Source organism: Phacochoerus africanus, chromosome 10, assembly GCF_016906955.1.
Source record: "Phacochoerus africanus isolate WHEZ1 chromosome 10, ROS_Pafr_v1, whole genome shotgun sequence".
NCBI classification, from domain to species: Eukaryota; Metazoa; Chordata; class Mammalia; order Artiodactyla; family Suidae; genus Phacochoerus; species Phacochoerus africanus.
In genome coordinates, this window is record NC_062553.1 from 20,517,869 (window position 1) to 20,542,540 (window position 24,672).

The 24,672-nt window shown below is 39.4% G+C and overlaps 1 protein-coding gene across 5 annotated transcripts in view; it reads left to right on the plus strand.

The window, feature by feature from the left end:
- The window catches only part of STIM2 (stromal interaction molecule 2), a 152,914-nt gene extending 128,448 nt beyond the window's left edge, over window positions 1-24,466 (plus strand). For 3 of the 5 annotated variants that reach the window (XM_047797947.1, XM_047797949.1, XM_047797950.1), the window contains exons 6-13: window positions 2,110-2,287; window positions 2,820-2,997; window positions 7,332-7,499; window positions 7,757-7,780; window positions 8,185-8,285; window positions 8,530-8,768; window positions 18,434-18,707; window positions 23,040-24,466. In XM_047797947.1, coding sequence (XP_047653903.1) covers window positions 2,110-2,287; window positions 2,820-2,997; window positions 7,332-7,499; window positions 7,757-7,780; window positions 8,185-8,285; window positions 8,530-8,768; window positions 18,434-18,707; window positions 23,040-23,517 — 1,640 coding nt within the window. In that variant the 3' untranslated portion in view covers window positions 23,518-24,466. Of the gene's footprint in view, window positions 1-2,109; window positions 2,288-2,819; window positions 2,998-7,331; window positions 7,500-7,756; window positions 7,781-8,184; window positions 8,286-8,529; window positions 8,769-12,128; window positions 12,441-18,433; window positions 18,708-23,039 lie in introns of those variants that run through there. The other 2 variants (XM_047797948.1, XM_047797951.1) reach the window with 2 other exon arrangements.
- The last annotated feature ends 206 nt before the right edge of the window (window positions 24,467-24,672 follow it).

Here is a 24,672-nt window from a genome sequence, read left to right on the forward strand (position 1 = left end):
TTAAGAGACTTACAGATTTTCTATGAGACCGTATGGAGAGTGCCCCTGCTATAAAAGGCTTACTGGAGTGGTTGGATAGATTCCATAACTTTACTGGTGGTTCTTTTTTGGCTCAGGCTAAAAGAGCAGCTGGTGAAACAGCTGGAACTCCCCTTTGTGAGAGTTGGTGGAAATGCACTGTTGGTGGACATTACAAACCCTAGGAAATGGAACACTATCGAAGTGCCAGGCATTCCACAGAGATGATACCCTTTCTAACCTTTTCCTTGTCCTAAGTTTTCAACTGAATCTGCTGGGGGTTGGTTGTCTTCTGTTGAGATTCGATCTAATTTTTCCATGTGAATGATTGGGGAAAATAGGACTTAAACTATAGAATTTCTCTCTATACACAACCTGGTCAGGAATGTTTCTATTTTATTAATCCAAGAACAAACTACCCTCTAAGCCAAGCAGTATTATTTGAAAAGAAACCAAACTAGTCTCAAAGAATGTTGAAAACAAATGTTTTAATAAACAAACCAGTTAAGAAGTTAATGATGCATTACCTTTTTAATGTGTTTGTCTTAGAATTATTATTTGAGGGAATGATCCCTGCAGTTGGAACACCCACGTTAGATTTATAAAAAAAAAAAAAACAAACTATCATTGTCAAGTGAACAGAGATACATTTTAAAGGAGTCTTTACTAAAATCTTGTCCAGTTTGTGGTACTTATTGCCCAGTTTGGGACTTGTCCATCTGTTATTGTTATTTCTGGTGATGATAGTTCAGCCTGAACAAGGCTCCTATTTGAACTAGAGCCTGAGCTGAACCTCTCGGTCTGAGGCAGAATAAAAATAAACCCTTTGGAGGTTTTAGCCTTCTACTAAAGGGTGAAGGGAGAATCTCTTTCACATTAGGCGAGGGTCTGCACTCTGGAGATGAGCATAGCTGAGGGTCTCTGGTATAGAGCACAGTATTTATCACACTGTGTAAATATGTATGAGCCCTAAATTGGTAAACATGAGAACTTGCCATTTCTGTAGAGCTCGTCATCTCATTAGACATGCAAAATGTCTTGATGGCGACCTGGACAGTTAGGCAGTTTTTCAATGAAAAACAGTTATCTCTTCATAACAAATACTACATTATATTGTATTGGTTATCATATCTCTCTCCAGAGAGCCCCCACACTCAGGGATAAACTAGGAAATTATTTGACTGGCACTTTCTTTGTTTTGTATCACGGAAGAAGACAGCAGGCCCTAGCTCCTTGCTCCTGACATTAGAAACCACGCGGGGGGTTGGTCATGCCTGTGCCACAGGGCAGGCAGTCCACGTTTCCCTCTAGTAACCCAGATATCTCTGGCAAGTAGCCACCGAAAACATTACTCACGAAGATCATTTAACCCGTGGTTTCTCGACCTTGCTACTGTTCACATTCTGGGCTGGACAATTCCTGGATAAGTCTTTGTTCCCACCAGAGGTGGGCAGGGAAGAATCTGTGCCTTTTTGGATGTTTAGCAACATCCCTGGCCTCTTCCTACCAGAGAAACCAGTAACAAACACCCCCCACTTCCACCTTTCCCGTTGTGGCAAAGTGGAAATTGCCCAGTGTCTGCTAGGGGGAATATCACCTTTGGTTGAGAATCACTGATTAATATCAATTAGTTGCATGCTTGGGGCTAATGCTTTTTGGTGAATGGCTAGGATTTCAGTTTGTTGATGAAAGCATGACAGCTGCCTAACTTGTCTAAAGGAAAGGAGTTGGAACAATGGTGATACTCTTTATAGCTTCTTTTACCCCGTAGAAGACCTCTCTGTACATGATTGGAGATGCTGTTGCTTTTTCAGAGGTCCCAGGAGTGTTGTCACTGCCTCTTGTACAGAAGGGGCATGGTGCATCCATGCAGGTTTATCTCTGCTCTCCTGTAGATCTAGTATATCACATAGTTATAATAAGCACACTGATTATTTGAAAAAAAATTATTAAAAGGCCAGAGCTTGTATAATAGGAGGGATGTCTCCATATTTTGTTTTGGTTTTAGATATCTAATACTTTTTAAAATAAGTGGCTCTGTGTTGAGATTCTATTATACTCAAGATTAACCATCTGTAATTCTCTTCCTAGGCCCTCCTCATAATTGGATGAAAGATTTTATCCTCACTGTTTCTATAGTAATTGGTGTTGGAGGGTGCTGGTTTGCTTACACACAGAATAAGACATCAAAAGAACATGTTGCAAAAATGATGAAAGACTTAGAGAGTCTACAGACTGCAGAGCAAAGTCTCATGGACTTACAAGAGAGGTGAGTAGGTAGAAAAGACTCTAAACCTTGTTTCCTTGTGTGGGGAAAATACAGTTGGTGAATCTGTAATATGGGCATGTACCTACACATTTGTATGTAGGTTGGTACATCAGGAATGGTATGTACACCTCATATTTTTAGAAAAGTGTCACATTATCGTATTTACAGCTTTATTCTAAAAGTATGTGGTAGGGAATAAATGGGTGGAAGACCAGTGGAAATAAATATCGGTAGAATTGTGTCATCGAATTTTATTTTTAACATGATTTAAATACATATGATTTTCCTAAAAGTCTTCTTGTGATGGGCATTTCCCCGCTTTCCCTGTATTTCTCACTCAAGGTGGCCAGAAGAGCTACGTAGCAGGCTACCTGACGTTTTTGTTGTCCAAGTTTACGACTGGTAAAAAAACAGTGCTACGAATTCTGATTGAAACATGTATCCTATTGCTTGATACATATTTATTCTTCATTTAAAGTGATGAAATTTTGGAAACTTTTGTGAGGAATTTTCATTTTTATTGTTCTGTAAGGCTTGAAAAGGCACAGGAAGAAAACAGAAATGTTGCTGTAGAAAAGCAAAACCTAGAGCGCAAAATGATGGATGAAATCAATTACGCAAAGGAGGAGGCCTGTCGGCTGAGAGAGCTAAGGGAGGGAGCTGAATGTGAATTGAGTAGACGTCAATATGCAGAGCAGGAATTGGAACAGGTATTTAATATTTTAAAAAGTATTTGCGAGGATATTGGTATTGCCCTCTGAGGTGTTTTTCGGGGTTCTGTTCAGTCTCCTGCATTGAGTTCCGTCATGTATCATATGCTCTTCCCTTGTTGGCAAGAGAGCCGTCTGTTCATATTGTTAGCATCGGTCAGTGTTCATATAGCAAAATAACAAAGTACCCACTAAAAGATGAAGTTGCCATCATGTTCAGTCCTTCGTGAAGCCCTGTCCCACGCCATGTTAATTGTCCTAAGTGATTTTAAGGTGTTTCCCTAACCTAACATCTATAGTATGTTTCCGTTTCTGGCTATAACCTAGTACAGTATATCTAATATTAAACGTCTGCAGATGTTAAGAATCTCTATGAAATATCCATCTGAATCCTGTTCTTGGTTTTAGAACATAATCTGCCACAAATTCTGAAGTTGTCTAAAACATACCCTTTCTAATATCTGTTTCTCTTGTGCATTTACCCAAGATAGAATTCAGGCATTGCACAATCCTTCAGAAAAGGAGGGGGAGGTCCTGGGAGAATTTAATTACAGGCACTCATATTAGTTTTATAATTCTGCTATAAAAAAAAAAAATCACCACAAACATAGTGGCTTAAAACAACACACATTTATTATCTTATAGTTCTTGAAGTCAGAGTCTAAAATAGGTCCTCAGGGCTACATTCCTTCTGGAGGCTCCAGGGGAGGATCTGTTTCCTTGCCGTTTCCAACTTCTAGAGGCTGCCTGCATTTCTTGGCTCCTGGCCCCTTCCTTCATCTTCAAAGCATGTCACTCCAACCTCTCTTTCCATGGCCTAATCTCCTTCTGACTTTGACCCTTTCTTTACTGATAAAAAACTGAGGAGCAGAATGAAGAAGAGAAAACTTACTCGAGTTGATGGAGAGTGACTCACTCGTAAAGCAGGGCCCAGGGCCTAGGTATTCTGCCTCCCACTTGGCTTTTGTGCACTGTTGCCTTCTCAGTCAGGTATTAAATAAGAAATAAAACCTAGGTAATGGAGGAGTTTCAGTTTCAACTCATGAGAAAATGTTTGGGGGACATTACTACTTCCTTCAAGATTGTCACTTTTGGTAGGAATTGTCTGACTGAATGCAGCTGTCTCTTTTGTTAACTGTTAACTGTTCTTTCTTTCATACCCCAGACATCTGTTTTCTGGGTCTTTTCCAGGTAGGGAGTTTGTTCTCTAAGCTGACTCCTCGACCTATTTTGCACTCAGGTCGGTTTACCTGACAAACCTGGTCTGTACAGAATGTAGTAAAGAACCAAGAGTTAAGAAAAAAGGCCCAGCCCAAATGAGACAGTGTCTAAGAATTAGATACGGTGTCCTGTGGTCCTGTGAGAGCCCCATGCCTGTTTCCACCGAGACTTCACCTGAAAAGCTTGTTAGCTGTTTTTCTGAACTTTGCAGATAGGAAAGCAGTAGGAATTCTGCAGAGACATAAACTGATAGCAGTATTTTACAGGAGACCGCCTCACAGTGCGGGAAAAGCCACAGCGTAAAGAAGGACCCCCAGATCACAAACATTCTGGTCTGGGGCTTGGGGCGTAGGGGGCCTGCACACCTCAGGGAACCCGAAGATGACGGCGATGTCATATGCCAGCACAAATGTAGTAATCCTGGTGAGATCCCGAGTCAGTGAGGGTGGTTTAAAGGAGAGAACTGGGTATTTAAAAGCACCTCTGTCCAACATGAGTCCGGAAATAAGGAACCCAATTTTATGAGGGCTTCCTCTGTGCCAGAAGTTTATGCCATGCACAGCGTTACAGATGGTTTGCTTATAAATTGTCATCCTCACTATACGTAAATATTATTCTCGTTTACAGATGAGGATGTGTAGAGGGGTTAAATAATTTGCCTTAGGTCACACAGCTATTATGTAGCAAAGGCAAGATTACATGTATCTTGTTCCAAAGTTCATGTTTTCCCATACTGCTATTAAAAGCTTTTGTTTATAGAAGTGAGTTTAACTGGAAAATTAATTTTCATGTAATGTCATATAATCCACAGTTCCACATAGTTTGAAGAAGCATTTCTGTATCTTGTCTGGAGGGTAATCAGCCTCTCAAAATTAGAAGGCAGGAAAATCTGGTACATAGTTGGTATAGTGTTATTTTCCATAAAACAAAAGCTTTGGGGCGAATAATAGTACCACTTTATATTTTCTGTGGTTTAAATACTTCCCACATAAATTATTTTGTTCTTAAAAGTCCCAAGAAGCCTAAAGTCAGGGCAAGTCATAGTAGCCCTGTTGTACATGAAACAATCAGCCTCAGAAAGTAAAAAACTTGCCGAAGGTCACAGAGGTTATAAATCAGAAAGTCGGGTCCAGAAGCCAGGTTTTCAGATATTTAAGCTATTTGTTTCTGTGACATCATGTTTTTACTTATTGCTGTTCTATGCCTAAGACACAAAAATTATATAAATGATTATTACCAAATTTTTAAATAACTTAATAATTCCTTTTTAAAAGCTATTAATGACTCAATTTTCATTTCATTTATTTCCTTATAAATAACAACGTAATTCAAACTGAGGGTTGGAATTCAGGTCAAATGATAAACTCGTGAATACTAACAAAATAGTTGCTGTTATTAGAAGGTCCGAATTTAAAATTTTGAGTCATTATGTGATACTCAATAAAAACATTGGTCAGCCTCAATTTATACCAGACACAGAAATCTATCTGTTCTGTGTCACATGTGTTCATTGAGCTCTTTTAGGGAAAATAAATGTATGAACATAACATTTAGGAAAATCTTTCTGATTAAAGGTGGAAAACATAAGCGAATTTATTCAGAGTCTCTGTGTACTTGCTTGGCAATGAAAACTGAATAGGAATCTTAGCTTTAAAATCTGGCGAGAGAAGGAGCCTGTGACCTACACTTTGTAGTGTTATGTGGAACTCCAGGTCACAGGACCTGCGCTCAGATCCTCCTGGATTAGCAGGGACAGCACACAACTCAGCCAGCCCTCTTGTAATGAGCATAGCATTGCCCCAAGCACATTGCACAGGACTCCTGTCCTCAGCATTGTCCTGAGTGCTGTTTCACCTTTGCCGTTAACATCTGTATCTGGAATTGTTTACTTCTTGTCTGCTTGTGATTTTTCTTAAAATTTTAAAGTTTAAAAAAATGATTTTCTGCATTCCCCCCCCCCCACCTCCCAGGGTATCTGACAGCTGTTCTCTTTATCAGAAATTTGTGTATAGTACTCTCGTTTATTCTGGCACATGATAAGGTTTATTTAAATGAATTGCTATTAAATGCTCTAGAGAGCATCCATCACTTTGTCTGAAAGTCTCGAGTGTGTGTACATAATTTCATAAATTCCATCGTGTATCTTTACACAACCTCAGCTTGAGCTCTTGCTAGTTTTTAAGTAAATCATTCCTAGAGTTGCTTACCTCTCCCTTCTCTATCATTTTCTTAGTGAGACTTTTCCTTGAGAGTTTTTCCTTAGCACTTAATACTACTTCACATAACTATGCATTTTAGTTTTCTGTTTATTGCCCGGCTCCCTTATGGGACAACTAGAAGAAAAACTTCCGTATCCTGACACTGCAGCTGTTCATAGTTTCCCATGGAAAAATCAAGGCTTTTACTCAGTTTATTTTCTCGAAATTTACACTTGGTCTCAAATGCTAATTTATGTACTTTTCCTGGTATGTTAGAAGCAGGAAAAAATTAAATAGAAGTGGTACAACAGACTGTGATGCCCATAACAATGAGAAATAACTGGCCATAAAAAAGATGTCATGAAAAACTTTTTAAAATGGTACAATTACTTTAAAAAAATGAGTGTATAGTTTGGTAGCTACAGTAAGGTCTTCTGGGGACATTGGAAGGGGTAGTAGAACAGGTATTCACCCTGTTTTAGGTAGTAAATTAAAAAATACACTACGAGAAAAAATGTAATCCATTTTAGTTTATACATGCCCTGGGTTTTTTCTTTCATTCTGGCTATTATAAAATATAAAATGCAGTACTGAAACCAAAGATACATGCAGTCTTCCTCTCACCCTCTGGCTTTACAATTTTGCTTATTGGCAAGTTTAAGATGTACTTAAAACTTAAGCTTTAGTTTCACGTTAGAAATATATTGTTAGTTTAGTGCTTAAAAAGATGTTTGCCAAGAGCGTAATTCTCTTAATGTTGGTACTAAAAATCTTAAATTTCTTTTTAAAAAGGGTCCTAAATATCTTTTAAAAAGAGAAATTTCTCATTCTCTCTCCAACCTCTCTCACCTTCCTCTACTCCTCCCTCTCCCTCTCTCCCACTCCTCCCCCTCTGCCTTCCTACCTCCTTCCCAGGTTCGAATGGCTTTAAAAAAGGCTGAAAAAGAATTTGAACTCAGAAGCAGCTGGTCTGTTCCAGATGCACTTCAAAAATGGCTTCAGCTAACGCATGAAGTAGAAGTCCAGTACTACAATATTAAAAGGCAGAATGCTGAAATGCAACTAGCTATTGCTAAAGATGAGGTACTCCATGATATTTCAAAACTTACTACATTTCTAAAGGGATTGACCAGTTGGGATATGAGATCTGAATGAAATTTTTAGTATCACAGATTGTTTTCGTGAATTGGAACATAAGTACATAAATTGACTCTCCAAATCATAGACTTTAAAAGTAAAATTAGAGAAGTACATACCTTTCAAAATGACCTTAGTATCAGTTAAAAATCATCCCTTTTATCACTGTCATAAATGTTTTATACAGAGCTTTTCTCCTCTAGGTTGCTGCTTCATATGTGATTCAGGTTAGTAGTTACTAGAAATTAATGTCTGACTCTTAATAATGGTGTGAAATTATTGAGTCTTAATCTGATTTCTAGAAAAACAACAACAGCAAAAAAAAAACTCGGTTCACTCACTAACACCTCCGTTGCAATAGGGCATAGTTAGTATTACTCTGCTAGCTTTAATGGAAGATTCAGGTCTTTCTGATCCATAGAAATAAGAGAAAAATTCTCCAGAACAAAGTTGGGTTTAGGAAAGCATGCTTTTTCTGCCTCATCTGTTTTCATTTTTGAAAAATAGGGCTGTGTCTTGGCTAATATTTCTCCATTGATTTTTAAATTATTAATATATTCAAAACAAAACAGACCTTATTAGTATATGTGTATTTTTCCCCATCCTTGTTTTTCTCTCCTTGGGTTTCTAGGCAGAGAAAATTAAAAAGAAGAGAAGCACAGTCTTTGGGACCCTGCATGTTGCACATAGCTCCTCCCTAGATGAAGTAGATCATAAAATTCTGGAAGCAAAGTAAGAATATTCTTGGAGCTATCTGTTCATTTGTCTTGTGTTGAAATGTGTAATTTTTAGACAGTTGATATTTTAATTTGTCGTTTAATCATGGACTATTATATAATTTATACTGATTCCTAGAGGAGGTCATTTCTTCTTGGAATTGGTTAATTGCCTTGGTCTGTTCACATAGTTGCCGTTTTTCAGTGCCATATTAAAGACGCTTTGATGCAACAGGTAATTCCTGTATTGGCTTTTCCAGGAAAGCTCTCTCTGAGTTGACAACTTGTTTACGAGAACGACTTTTTCGCTGGCAGCAGATTGAGAAGATCTGTGGCTTTCAGATAGCCCATAACTCGGGACTCCCCAGCCTCACCTCTTCCCTCTATTCTGATCACAGCTGGGTGGTGATGCCCAGAGTCTCCATTCCACCCTATCCCATTGCTGGAGGAGTTGATGATTTAGATGAAGACACACCCCCAATAGTGTCACAGTTTCCTGGTGAGTGGCGAGTTCAGAAAGAGAGTTGGTACAGTTTTAAAAGTAACTTTCTGCCATGCTTTTGATGAATCCTTTGCTTAGAAATCTATGATGAGAAATTGCATTCACTCTTCGTTTTCTCTTTTCTCTTGTTCATTGTGTTTACTGTTTGAGGATACTGTATGAGGTGTGTGTGTTACGTATATGTAACGACACATTATACATGTTAAGTCATTGTGTGAAGTGCTGAGCTTTGAGGGAAAAGATCCTTTCATATGGCAGCTCAGCCTGTAGGAGAACGTAAAACGTAGAGGAAGACCTTGGAAACTTGAGTTCCAACCCCAGCCCTTCCACTAAACTGACCAACTATATGACTTTGAGCCAGTCGATTTAGTTTAAATTGAGCTGCCTTTCCATTAGACATGTTTCGTAGTATTTTGTTTTGCTTTTCCAGTTTTAATATTCTTCCATTATTTACTTAACTCATAAAGCACTAAACCAGTTTAAACAAAATTAAATTGTGTTTGTTTAGAAAACATTAATTTTTCTATTGCTTGAAAGTGGAGCTTCTCTCAAAGGTGGTTTTAACATGTACACGTTTCGTTCTGGTTGCTTTGTTATATGCTAGTCTTTAAAAATGTTTACCAATGTAAAGAATACATTTTGGTAGGAAGGTGAAATTTAAATATTTTAGATTTCATTAATAAATTATAGAACTTAATCATAAATATTTGGACTTTTTCTAAAGTTATAGATAATTTAAATTTAAAATGATGTATTTGTAGAATTCCTGTTGTGGCTCAGTGGGCTAGGAACCCACACAGTGTCTGTGAGGATGAGGGTTCGATCCCTGGCCTTGCTCACTAGGTTAAGGATCCGGCGTTGCCACAAGCTGTAGTATAGGTCACAGATGCAGCTTGGATCTGGTGTGGCTGTGGCTGTGTTGTAGGCCTACAGCTGCAGCTCTCATTTGACCCCCTAGCCCAGGAACTTCCATATGCCACAGGTGTGGCCCTACAGTGAATAAATAAGTAAATAATAAAAGGATGTATTTGTTTTATTAAAAATTATTTGAAAAACTCTTTATTGTTATCGTTGCCAGCCTGATTCATCTCCCCAGTCTTTGTAACCTTTTAGAAACAGTATAGCTAGCACAAGATTCTAAAGAATGGAGAGCAAAATTTAATCATTGATCAGTTGAAAACTTACCCAGAAATTCCAGCCTTTGAGACATGAAGCATGATATATAAGCAGTTGGAATTTTTCTGTGTGATTCTTACAGCTTTCCTAAAGTTATGATTTAGAAAGGGTTCTAATTTTAAAACAATTTTATGAAATAAAGCCCTAAATCTGCATATAATTAGCCAGTGACTATGGGGTTGTGTTCATTTCTGTGATTGTAATTATCTGGTTTAATGGCAGACAGATAATGCAAGCAGATTGGGGAAACAATGAACTCTTACAAGAAGAGGGGGGAGAGGACAGGTTGTCAATGCCCTGGACACTGAAAGTGTGTGACCTCAGTCACTTCGCTTGCCCCGTGCTGCAAGTAAGGATGGCTGCAAAGTTTTATCCAGGTCTGGGCCAGCTCTGCCGTTTGAGTAGTGTCAACTTGTGTTTATTTGAATTATGTGCCCTTAAGCTTGCCATATGCAACACTGATTCATAAATGATAGCTTTTTAAAGTTGCCGTTCCTCCTTAGAATCCACAGTTATTCAATATCAGAAGTGCGCATAGATGTTTTCCCTAAAACGAACTAGTTTTTTCCCCCCTTTTTTTAAAGTACTTTTGGTAGGATAACATATCCACATGTACCTTAAAAGAAAACATGTAACACTAAGTATGAATAATCAAGTCTTTAGTGATTGTGATATACAGAGAAATTTGAACTTTCAAATATGAAAAAGTACGAGTTGATTTTCAGTTCAGTATGGTGTTTTAGAAATGCTGAAGTTTAATATCTCTAAAAAATAACTTATGCCAAAGACTACACTTTGAGAGCTCTGTCTCCACCCAGTGGCACAAAAGTAATACTCCATTTTGCTCAGTTTTAAAAGCATGATTTCTGGAACTGCTAATAAACTCTTGGTAGCGGACTAGACTCTATTTGCTATAACGACTCTTCCCAAGTAAATTACAGCTTTATAGTAAGTATTGATATTCGATAGGTCTGATTATTATTCAATTTCAGAATTGCTACTCCTGGAAAATTATTTTTAAGACTTTTAGGATCAGCTCAGGGAACCCCATGAAAACTTCCATTGGGCTTTTACTGGAATTTCTTTGAATTTATTAATTTATTTGGGAAGAGTCATTATTCATAAATTCCATTTTTTGAGATCTGCTTTTATTATATTCTTATTTTATTTTTATCTTTCCTTTTTACTGCCTCACCTGCTGGGTATGAAAGTTCCCAGGCTAGGGGTCGAATGAGAGTTGCAGCTGCTGGTGTACAACTGCACTTGTTGCAGCAACAACCACACCCATCTAAGCTGCAACCTCGGTCTACACTGTACTTGTGGCAACCCCGGATCCTTAACCCACTGAGCAAGGCCAGGGATCAAACCCACATCCTCATGGACCTATGCCAGGTTCTTGACCTGCTGAGCCACAGTGGGAACTCCTGCTTTTAAATAAAATCTATAATTTTCTCTACAGTTTTTGCATGTCCTTTTTAAAGATTGAGTTTAAGGTATCTTATAGCCTGTTTTTTTATAGTTACATGTGTTCCCTTTAAAAAGGTACATTTCATATTGCTTGTTGCTAATATGTAGGGAAATGCTGTTGATTTTGGTACACTTTTATTTTGTATACAGAAACATTGATTTTCACTATGCCAGTCTTTTGGATTTTTTTGTGTGGACAGTGATAATTAGTTGTGCCTTTTCGCATTATTATCACATCTAAGACCTGCAGTAAAATGTTGAATAAAAGTACTAAGGTGGTTTCAGACAAATAGTGATTGCTGTTTCTGACTTTTAAAGAGAATGCTTTCAATATTTTGGAATATAATGCTTCCCTATTTCCAGGCTTTTTTATTTATTTATTTTTCTTGCTCTGTTTCTGGTGGATTACTTTTAAGTTAAGGAAATTAATCTGTATTTTTGTTTTGCTAAGAATGAGTTTTCTTTTAAATCAATAGATGTTAAATTTTACCACATTATTTTTATGCATAATTTGAGGTAATAGCTTGTTTTATTTTTCTTTATTCTGTTGAATTTTAATCTGTTTAAATAAATTCCTTTAAATGTCAGTGAAACTATTTTTGCCACAATGTTCTGTTTTTATAATAATTAGATTTGGTTTGTTATTTTATTTAGGATTTTTACATTTTCATTTATTTTATTTTTACTTTTTGCCTTTTTTTGGCTGCCCTGCAGCACGTGGAGTTCCTGGGCCAGGGATCGAATCAAGTCTGCAGTTGTGACTTCAGCCACAGATGCAGCAGCGCCGGATCCTTCAACCTACTGTGCCCGGCAGGGGATCAAGCCTACGTTGGGACAAACCTCTACATCCCAACACTGCAGAGATGCTGTTGATCCCCTTGCACCACAGCAGGAATTCTGGATTTTTATGTTTTTAAATCGTAATTAGATTAGTCAATAATTTTCCTTTCTGACATTCTCTGTTGGACTTTGGTATCAGGGTTATATTAGCATCATAAAATAAAGTCAAGGAATACTCCTTTTTCTTCCTTTTTTTTTTTTTTTTTAAACTCTTACAGAGGTAATGTAGTGGCTAAGAATTTGGGCCCTGGAACAAGATTGCTTAGGTTTGAATCCTTACTCTGTTTTACGTACATGTATGTAATGTTGTCTAGTATCTTGGGTTTTTTTTGAATACCTTGCAAAAGTCATTTTTTTTATTGTTTTATTTGGTCATTGTTTAAAAATACTTTTATGTTTCTCTATTCATCATTGTATTTTGCTTTTTTACCCTCCTTTTTTTCCCTATTCTTCCTTCAAAATATGTTCTTTAGTTAAAGTTCTTTTAGTGAGCAACTGGAAGTGGTAAGTTCTCTTAGTCTTTGAAGATGTCTTTATTTTCACTTGAGCATAATAGTTTAACTGTATATCAAATTTGAGATTAATAATTATTTCTCCTATAGTATTTTGAAAATATTTTTCATTATTTTCTGGCCTCTTGTTGTTATTGTTGAGAAGTTTTAGCCAAATTATTCCAGTTTCTTTTTTAGGCAATCTGTCGTTTCTTTCTGATTGCTTAGAAAATGTTTTCATTTTCTTTTTTGTTATACAGTTTCTCTATAATATAATTATGTGTAGAATTTTTTTCCCTGCTATTTGATGTGCTTTTGAATCTGCAAGTTTATATCTTTTTTCAATTATGAAAAATTATTAGTCATTTCCTCTTTGAATATTTCTCCTATTCACTCCTACTGGAATATTAGCTGTATAGAAATATTAGAACTAATATCAGCCTATTCGTTATATATTGAATCTTATTTTATCCTCTACATCTCTTAACCTTTCTTTTTATCTAATTGTGCTACATTCAGAGAAATTTCCTTCAGTCAGACTTCTAGATTACTTATTCTTTCATCAGGTCTAATTTTGTTTAGTCCATCCTTTGAATTTTTAATTTCAGTGACTGGTTTCATTTTTATCAGTTCCCCTGATTCTTAATCTACTTTTTAAAAAATGCCTTGTTCTTTTCTCATATTTTCATTTTTATTTTATAGTTTAATGATTTTAAATATCCTTATGCTTTAGTTTTATTTGGTGATTGTATTATTTGGTGTTTCTGATTATTGCAGCTGTTTCTCGAGTTTGCATAGTAGGTTGCCTTCTCCGGTTTCATGGTTTTTTACAGAGCCGTCTTAAAGGGACTTACCTTTTTCTCCTTCTCCCTGGGAAACACTTGGTGAAGAATAGGCGTGTCCTCAAAATGATTGATCTTGCTTCTGGCAGTAGTTTCAAGGGCGTCCCCTTCTCAGGACCATTCTTTGTTGCTGTCATTAACTCTCTGGATTACGGTTCCATTTCACAGACCCTACTGGTGATATAAACTTGAATGCCAAGCTTATATGAGTTAGCTTATATTGAGCTTGAGTATTAAATCCCCAACGTATTGAGTATTTCACAAGAACCTTTTAAAATTCCTGTGTCCAGAGAACATACATTGAAGGAAGTTCCCTTGTTCATTGGTCAGATTTTTTTCCCTAGTATTCCCTCCCACTGAGGACTGTAGCTCATCTAGGCCCAGGTTTTCCTCTAGAGCACTCACTTACAATTCCTATTTCTCACCTTATGTGGGCTCAAGACTTCATTTATATCCCCAATTAAATCCCAAACCCTTAAATTACAGAGACCGAGAACCTCCCACAGCAGTTCCAGCATCACTCACAGGCCTGTTAGCTCTGACTTTCAGCCTCTCTGTTGAGGCATCTGAGAATTTTCTCTTCTTCCTTGCAAACTCAGCTTTGCATTTAAAACTGCTATATTTTATTCAGCATATTGACGTGTTTAGTGTCTTTAAAGAGTGGGTGGGAGTTGGGGATGGTGGTCAGGTTATCTGTGACTGCTGTATTGCTAGAGTCAGAAGTCCATATATTATTATTTCTGGTTGTTGGTGGCAGGGAGATTCCATTATAAAATCAGATTTTATCTTCTTTGCCATAAGGAAATCACAGTTAGCAAAATAGTGTTGTATTAAACCCTTATGTTTTATATGTATGTATTGATATTAGAATGAAAAGTTATCTCAAATAAATTTCTATATAGTGAACTTCTCTGTTTCACTTAACTGTGCTTATAAATCACAGGTGGGGATGGCTGTCAGCTTTCCTTGAGCATTAATAATAGCCTGAAGATATGGTAAGACATATCCACATATAGGAGAGCTTGCTACAAGGTCAAAGGGCACCACTTTTTAATCCTACATGAGTTTTATGGTGTTGTTACCATATGCAGCCCCGTGTAGACCACTTTAAGTCGCAAGGAAGAGGGACCCTCAACTCCAAGGATATAAAACTATAATGGATGGATTTGTACATTTCTCTAGGCAAAAGAGATGGAAACATGTAAGAAGAAGATTTTTGGAAACGATTGTGGCATTGTAAACAATTTCTAGATGTGACTCATTTACTGATTTTCATCTTTATGTTATATTCTTTACTGGATTATTTGGAATTTTCCTCATACAAAGTATTTAATTTTCTTATATTTTTTCTTTTCTTTTCCTGTTTTTTTGTTTTGTTTTGTTTTGTTTTTTTTAATGGCCACACCCGTGGCATTTAGAAGTTCCCAGGCTAGGGGTCGAATCAGAGCTGCAGTTCCTGGCCTACACCACAGCCATAGCAATGCAGGATCTGAACCACATCTGCAGCCTACACTATAGCTCACGGCAATGCCAGATCCTTAACCCATTGACTGAGGCCAGGGATCAAACCCGCATCCTCGAGGATACTAGTAGGGTTCTTAAGCTGCTGAGCCACAATGGGAACTCCCAAGTATTTAATTTTCTTAAACCTTCTTCATGCAATATTTTTCTGTGTCTGTGAGTAACACTCATTTCTCCAAGCAGGGAATCCTGATTCCTCTCATCCTTTCTCATCACATCTAGTCATGGCCGAATGTAGCTGCATTTTACTGTATGTAGCAAATAACCAGTGATTGATGAGAATGGCTGCATTATATGCTCAGATTTGTAGAACTTAGTTATCTGTGTCAGATTGGACACATTCTTTTAGTATTTGTGGGATATTGTTTATTCTTTGGCAAAGTGAGAACAACAGACTAAAGATTCGGAAGAGGACATCTCTTCTCTCTTCTCTAATCTATGAAACATTATAAAGGAAAAAAATTCTAATGTTTTCCTACTAAACTGTAAATGTTTTCCTATTATATAATTGTGTTTGGAAAAGCCTTGTACAGTATTTAGGGGAAGTAGTCAGATATTCTATAAATATTCCCTTTAATTTCATCCCGCTTTCTTTTTTTTTTCAATCCATCAGGTTATTTCAGTGGCAATTTCTGTTTGAGTCATTCATTGATTTACTCAGTAAATAACTTTTTGTACATCTGTTTTTCTGGGCACCGTGTTGGTTGTAGTGATGCAGTTTTGAACATGATAATTTTCCCTCATGAAACATAGTCTAATGGACGACAGACGAGGGCAACGCCTTGAGATGAGTTATGTGTTGGGGAGATACACTGCAATATTGCCAGCTTGTGAGCACAAGATATCGCGCTTGTGGTATTGTGAGCACAAGAAGACAAACACTGACCTTAAACTTGGAGGGGCTGGGAAACTTCTCGGAGGAACTGCTTTTTAAAGCAAACACCTGAAATGGGAGGTCCAGGGAGAGCAGGGGAAAGGAGGCCTTGAAGCAGGAGAGACTGTGATAGGTTGGGAACTGAGTGACGTGTCTTGTTCCTGGTATTCGGTGTAGAGAAGAGGGATACTCGTTCCCAAACAGAGGCTGATGAATAGGGCCTTCTGAGCCATGTGAGGGAGCTTGACTTTAATCTAATCCTAGAAGTAATGGGGAGCCACTCAAGGGTTTTAAACAATAAGATGTCATATTCTTTTTCCATTTTAAAGTGACATGCAGGCTGTAGTATGGAGAATAAGTTGGAGGAGAAAGATCAGATTTTAGTCTGGTACAGTAGTCCAGCATAATACAGCAGGGGTAGAGAGTTGGGGAAGTGGATAGATTTGAGGGATATCAAGGAGGTGGAATTGGAAACACTTCATTTGTTTCTAATCACTAGATGTGGATTATAACGGTGGAAGAAGAGTCAAGAATGTCTGTGTTTCCAATTCAGATATCTAGGTGAGTGGCAGTGGGGTTTTTTGTTTAATGTTTCTACCAAGGTAAGGAAGCTAGAAGAAGGAGTGGGTTCAGGAAGGAAAATGTTGAGTTTCATTGGGGCACCTGTGGAACATGCAGATGTCCAGCAGACCGCTGGATGTGAAGTGCTGAAGTTTAGGGGAAAGATGAAAGCTGGAGACACAGATTGGAGCTGCTACAGACTGCAAGTGGCATTTCCTGAGAAGAGTAAGTAGAACAAGGCCTAGAACAGAAGGTTGAAGACGGACAGTTAAGGGACAGCAAAGGAAGAGGTGAAAACAGTTGGAGACGTCAAGGAAAGGACGAAGGAATAATGTCGCATCTGGTCCATTGTCACACAAGGACAGAGATACTCGCTGAGTTTAGCAATGAGGAATATGAGTCGTGGTGAAATTGTATGGGAGCGTTTTGTCATGTCATCAACACATGCATGCGTGGAGGAGTAGTGGAGAAGGCAGCTTGGTCGTTCATTACATAAAAGGGAAGAGATGTCAGCAGAAAAACAGTCTGAGGGTAGGGGAGGTTTTCTTGCTGCTGTTGTTGTTTATCTCTGTTTTTCAGGTTTGTTTTTTCGGTTTTTATTTTTAAATGCAGGTGGGAAATAGAAGATGACAATAAAGCCAGTGGAAGGGACAGTCAGTAGAGTGAGGTCCTTGAACTTGGGTGGACGGGGATAGATCATGGAAGGCACAGAATGTGTGAACTAGGAAGGTGGAAAGGTGGTCAGAATCTAGATCTCTTCCAGAAGAGATTGTGGATGAGCTCTCAGGGGATGTGTCTTAAACTTATTATTTCAAAAAAGGAGCAGTTCTGAGTAACAGCAAGACCAAGGCATGAGGGTGAGTGGCGGGGTAGAATAGAGGTGCGTGTCTGGTGAGAAGAGGTGAAAACCACGATTGGTTAAGGTGCGCAGTACAACTTCCAGAAGAGATTGTTCAAGTTGATGAGCGCGCGGTAGGATGGACCGCCAGGAGAGAGACTGACCAGGAGGTGACTGGTGAAGTCGAGGTAAAACATTCACGTGGCTTAATGGTGTGAGCTCCAGAGGAACACGTTTTTGAGAAAGGAGCGAGGGTTTACAGACAAAATTGGGGCGTGAGAAGGCCGTCCGTCTCCTGTTCTGATGCTGCAGCATGCGAGGTCTGTAAGAAGAACAGCTTCAGCTTGAGAAGGTTGCTCTTGGGAGAGCTGTGCTGCAACGAGGCAAAGAAACACAGTGCCCGTTCAGTGATGATTTTATGCATTGGGCAAGTTTGTCTGCTGCCTTTGTGGGTCTCAACTGAGACTGGTTGCAGAAACAAGCTAGTCCAAGACTTTTGGTTGGTTCCACGGTAGTCCATGTTCAAGAAATAACTTTTGGTCTGACCTCTGCCAAACAAGTAATAAGACTATATTTATAATATTTAAAAAATCCTTGATTTAAAATTTCTCAGCTTGCGGTATCTCAAGACACTTGTTGAAAAACCCAATGTATATTTTACTGAATAGGTTTTTTTTATGTTAAAATTCATTAAAAGTTTTGTAACAAATGCAGATTCCTTATGAATATGCTATATTGATTTTTTAGGTGGAAGGATTTGTTTAAACCTTTATGTTTAGTAATGTCATATTTTATATCACATCTCACGTGTTTATGTTCACTTCTGTTATTTTATTTATTTATTTTTTTAACTTCTTATCTTTCCTGAGAAGCAGTGCAGGTGACGGAGGATGATAGTAATTGGACAGTTGCCTGATTCAATAAAGGTGGCTGCGCTGGGGATGAGTTAGTAACACAGGTCCTCTTCTGTGTGTATTTGTAACGTGCGTGCGCGGAAGGAGCATTGGATTCGGCGAGCATTCTTACTTTTTTTATTTACGCTTGGTTTGCAGGGACCATGGCTAAGCCTGCTGCATCACTGGCCAGAAGCAGCAGCTTGTGTCGCTCCCGCCGCAGCATCGTGCCGTCCTCGCCGCAGTCTCAGCGCGCTCAGCTTCCTCCACACGCTCCCCACCCGTCACACCCTCGGCACCCCCACCACCCCCAGCACACACAGCACTCGTTGCCTTCCCCCGATCCAGATATCCTCTCAGTGTCAAGTTGCCCCGCTCTTTATCGAAATGAAGAGGAGGAGGAGGCCATTTACTTCTCTGCTGAAAAGCAATGGTACTGGCAGTGAATGAACTGCATACAGTCTGGGCTGGGCTGGGCTGGCTGGGTGGGTAGGAGACGTGTGTTGTGTGAATTTCTTCTTGCTGCGTCACAAGCTACTGCAGAGTTGGTGGCTTCAAACAACACCTGTTTATGGTCGCTCAGTTCTATACGCCAAAGCCCAAGCTTGCGTGGCTAGGCTCTCTTCTCACAAAATCGGAGTGTTGGCCAGGCTTTGTTCTTATCTGGAGCCTGGGGGCAAAGCTCAGTTGTGATGGCAGAATTCAGTTCCTTGTGGTTGTAGCGCTGAGGTCCTGGCTTCAATGCTTGTTCTCAGCTGGGGGCTGCGATCAGTTTCTAGAGGCTATTCCTTACCAGGTGTGGCCACCATCTTCAAAGCCTTGAAAAGACAAGAAAGGGAGGGACAGAGGAGGAAGGAGAGAGAGAGAGAAAGAGAGAGAGCGAGAGAGGAAGGGTATTCATAGCAGTTTTTTCTGTAAAATGGATAAAGCAGCAGTATATCCCGGGAGAGCTTAAGGACCCCAGCTCCATGAGACCTATTGCTATTGGGAATCTCTTTAAACCATCTTTCTCTTTTGGAGTAGTATGGTATTAAGTGACAGAAAAACTGGTATTAGTTTCTAATTTTTTTTTTTTTTTGCAGTTTAGTAGCTGTGTGGCCTTGAATTTCTTAACTGTTCTCATAAGAGAAACAAAACGAAAGGGAGTGGGTTGGATGCTGTCCTTGATCCCTGGTGGCTCTCTGCCCTGTGATTCTGCACAGGACGTTGTTTTATCCGCAGGGAAAGTAAATCTTAGGATTAGCAAGTGATCATCACAGCATATTCCTAAGGAGATAGTACAAGGTTTTGATCCTCGTTGCACCTGGAGAATTTGGTGCAGCTTTGCTTGGTTAGTACTTTATGATCAGCTTTTTTGTCTAACCTTTGCAGTATACCTAGTCACCAGTAAGATGGCTTTACTGACAAAACTCATTTTGTGTTGCTTATGGAAATCAGGAGGAAAACTCTAGAGCGCTGCACTCCAGTAGAATTTTTTGCGTTGATGGAAATATTCAGTCTTCCTTTCAAAGAGCACTGTCAAAAATTCACAGCTAGCTCATAAACATGAGAAGAATTTGCATTCAGAAAACATTTCTTCCTCTCCATTTTTAGGCTTTTAAGTGTTGAACCATCAGAATCTTTGCAAAATAATAATAATAATAACAGTAACATTTACTGTTTAGAGATCCCTTGTGTTTTATGCTTATTGCATATATACACTCATATATATATATACACGCTTAAAAATTACCTTGAGTTCGGTCTTGTTATACGTGCATTAAACTTACATAAATTCAACTCCACATCTCTGTGGAAAAAAAGAAGAGTAGAAAAATAACATAAATGGTACACATGATTAAGTTCAACATTCCAAAGAGGATCTGCTGTAGGAAAAAATGGGAGATTTTAAAGCGTATTGGACCCATTCTCCAAATCTGACTAGTGATGCAGAGGAAGCAACACTTAAGATTATCATCTATTTTCGAATTAGGATGTTAGAACTAGAAGTAAATTAGAGATGAATCAAATTCTCTTCCTGAGGAAATCTGAGATCTGGCTAAATTAGGTGGTTTGCTCAAGGTTGTACAGCTTATGAATGGCAGGACCAGGACAGCAATCTAGGTCTCCTGACTTAGGTCAGTATTCTTTCCACACGTTATTTAGGTTTTAGAAACTAGTTGGAAACATTTTCAAACGCGCTTAGAATTTTACATACAGAGCAGCCATACCACATAGCAGAATAGAAAGTAAATTCATAAAATTCTAGCCAGATCGGCCTCCAGCTCTGAAAGCTGAACAGCTTCAGGGAACAGTGATAGATGCTATTTGACTAATGGACATCTACTCCAAAAAGAAGCCCGGCAGAAAAGGCCTGACCAGTGGTTGATTTCTGAGTCATTGGTTACTATCTCAGTGGCCTCTTGCTCCCTTTAGCACTGTTTTCAAATTGTAAAAGCATTTGAAAAACGATGCAGTGCATGTAACTATATTAAATGAGAGCATTATTTAAGTTTTGGTTTGCCCAGGGGATTTGGTACCTTCTGAGAGCTTGTGGCATAATTAAAATGTTTCAGTAAGTACGTGGGAAAAACTAAATACATTCGGCAATCTAATATGTATCTAACATACGATAGGACCATAAAGTACATGCCAAAGGCAGCAAACACGCCTGTCATAAATGAATAATGCTGGCGATCCTAGGTCTTCCAAGGTGAGAGGTCTTTCAGTTCGTTCCCTCTATAAATACGCGTTTTGTCCTCCTTGCTATGTGCCATGTACTTGCTAATAACTCGAGCTGCCAAGACAAGTGAGACAAGGCCCTGGCCTGGTTCCAGCTGGTGAATTATGATCATATGTGTTCCTGCCTTTCTGTCTTCAGCTCTCTTCCTTCTTCCACTTTATTTCTTTTGCCAGTTACTTTTACCTTGACTCCGCTTTTCATTCCTTCATCCTTCTCTTCATAAAGTAGACACTATTCATCTCAGGCTCGGCGCCTACAAACATGAATAAAACACGATCCCTGTCATCAAGACCAACCTTTCTTTCTTCATTTCTTTTCCTTCCTCCCTCTCCCCCCCCCCCGCCCTCCTCCCTTCCTTCCTCACATATGCATTAAATATCCACTATGAGCTCGTTCCCTTCCAGAGAATAAGGAGTTAATAAGACTTCCTGTCCTCCTCGGGTTTCCTTTTTTCCTGGGGAAACTGACTATAAATAAGTTAATATTTTAGGTACCGGTACATTCCGGGATGCTCCACAAAGACGGGGAAGGGGAAAGAGAATGGTGCTTCTTTGGGGGTGGCTGGGGGGAGGCATCTCCGGAGGGAGCGCATTTGAGAAGTGGCCTGAATGACATGGAGAAATACACCCTAGAGAAACGGGGGCGGAAAAAAGAAGCAGAGGGAACGGCAAGTGCAACAGCCTTGAGGGAGCCGAGGGATTGGCAGGAACGAGGGGGAGGCCGTGGTGGGAAGAAGCAGAAAATGGGAGAGGGTGCAGCTCGAGGGGCAGCGGGGGCCTGGCTCCACGGGGCTTAATGTGTTTTGATAAGGGCTTTGGATTTTAACCCAAAGATGGGAGGAGGCACTGGAAAGTTTTGAGCAAGGGGGTGATGTGCTCTGACTGAGTTTTGAAAAGCCCCTTTAAGGGCCCTGCAGAGGCGTAACTTGGAGGGGGAGACGAAGTGGAAGCAGGAGAGGAGTTAGGAAGCAGTCGCAGTCTTTGAGGTGACTCCCTGCTGGGGCCGGAAGGATGGTGGCAGCGGGATGGTAGGAAGGGGTGCCTTTGAGGTGGAGTTTGAAGGAATAGCTGATAGCATGTACTGTGTGTTGGGTTTGGAGCTGTAAACTTTGCTTCTCCAGTCCTCTTTATTTCCCTTTCCACCAGGGAATGGGGGGATCACAAAGGAATAAACTTGTGAGACTTTATTGAAGGACTCCTTAAAAAAACAGCTCTATTGTCATTGCCTTTGCCTTGCCACTCCCTTCCCACCCGTTGTACTTCAGCTCTCTTCCCCTTTTAAACTTGGGAGAACTTATATCTTAATCCTAGTGTACATTTCTTTCTTCCTTCCTTAGGAAGCTATATTTAATCAATTTAATGATGAAATATAAAGGGAGAGGCGGTGACTAAAATTCATCTTTTCAAATATATGCGACTTAGAAAAAAATCTTTCAGTATTGAAACAAAACACAAAAGTAGCTGAAATGATAAACATCTGTAAAATTCAAACGTTTTCATTTCTCTGACAATTGAAAAAGATGTAACAGGAGTTACCGTTGTGGTGCAGCAGAAACGAATCCGACTAGGAACCATGAGGTTGTGGGTTTGATCCCTGGCCTTGCTCAGTGGGTTAAGGATCTGGCGTTGCCATGAGCTGTGGTGTAGGTCGCAGATGCGGCTCGGATCTGGTGTTGCTGTGGCTCTGGTGTAGACCGGTGGCTTCAGCTCTGAATAGACCCCTAGCCTGGGAACCTCCATGTGCCTTGGGTGCGACCCTCAAAAGACAAAAAAAAAAAAAAAAAAAAAAAAGTTGTAACCTAAGTTATAATGTTTTGTAGATTAGAGGATATCGTTATAGTTTATGTTAAAAATTAAACATTGAGTTTCGATGAGTTACATTATTTTTGACGTAGTCATTTTCTGATTCTGTCCAAGTGTGAATAGAATTTTCACGCCTCTCCCATTTATATTTGGATGTTTTCCTTAGAATGAGTTAGAACGTCTGCCGATACCTTTCCGAATACATCGATTTCACATATTCCCTTTGCCTCCACCTATCCAGGGAAGTGCCAGACACAGCCTCAGAATGTGACTCCTTAAATTCTTCCATTGGAAGGAAACAGTCTCCTCCTTCCAGCCTTGAGATCTACCAAACGTTGTCGCCTCGAAAAATCTCGAAAGATGAGCTCTCTCTGGAGGATTCCTCCAGAGGAGACTCCCCCATCGCGGCCGACGTGTCCCGGGGCTCCCCCGATTGCGTCGGGCTGACGGAAACCAAGAGCATGATCTTCAGCCCTGCGAGCAAAGTGTACAACGGCATCTTGGAGAAGTCCTGTAGCATGAACCAGCTTTCCAGCGGCATCCCGGTGCCGAAACCTCGCCACACGTCGTGCTCGTCAGCCGGCAACGACAGCAAACCCGGGCAGGAGGCCCCGAGCGTCGCCAGGATAAGCAGCATCCCTCATGACCTTTGTCATAACGGAGAGAAAAGCAAAAAGCCATCCAAAATTAAAAGCCTTTTTAAGAAGAAATCCAAGTGAACTGGCTGACTGGATGGGATTCCATTCAAATGGCATCTTTAAACGTCCATCTCCCGTCCTTCCTTCGCTCCCCCCTTTTTTGTGTTGATTTTAGGAATGTAACTTTCCAGACTGGATGCCTTAGTGGGATGTCCTCAAGGGCGACTGTCTACTGTCTGCTTATTTAAGTGACGATATAATCAGTTTGTCAAGCCCGTTATTACTGAGAAATCATTCAGACGTGAGACAGTTTACAGTCATTTTTTGCCTATTTATTTCTGCTTTGTTATTAGTGATGTATATACAACAGTTTGTTGAAAGCCACTGTGGACTTACAAGCTTTAATGGACGAGTAAGCCAGCATGGGCTTGCAAAAATTCCTTGTTTACCAGAGCATCTTCTTATCTTTCCACAGAGCTATTTACATCCTGGACTAAGATAACTTAAAAGGAGTAAAACTAATTGCACTACTGTTTTCCAGACTGGAAAAAAAAATCTCTGCAAGTGAAACTGTATAGAGTTTATAAAAAGACTATGGGTAGGGGACTGTTTTCCCTTTTAGATCAAATGGGTTTTTAAGTAGAACCTAGGGTTTCTAATTGACTTGATTTCTGGAAAGGAAAATGCTTTTATGAATGGGAAGCTTCTTTAAACGCATTTAACGTTGTAAAGTTTCGAGTCCTGCTGTAAAGATCATGTCGTTTTGTTTTTTTCCCAGGGCTTTCACTGTGATTTTCTGCATTGCAGGCTGTATGATACAACATAAGTAATTTAAAGAGAGAAGGCTCTTGATTCCTTCCACAAGGAGAAGAGTTAAAACTTGATTGAAGGACTTAAAACATTCACAAGCTTATTCTGAGGTGGGGGCTGTGGGGTTTCAGGCACTTGTTTACAGACTTGACAGCAGCAAAGGATTTACGGTTTGTGGAAAAACTTGTACTGTGGAAAAGATAATAAATCAGAGACATTATTGTGTGGGACTGTGCTGATTTTTGTTGATAACACTCCACTAAAAACACTATATGTTTTCTGGAGAGCTGTGTGAGCTGTCGTCTTGCTTAACTGCAACATAAGAAATCGTGATGTTTTGGAAGAAGGTTGTCAACAAATTTCTTTCTATTTTATATTGTTTGTCATATTTTTATGTAGTTTGAAATGTTTAAATGTCCTCATATC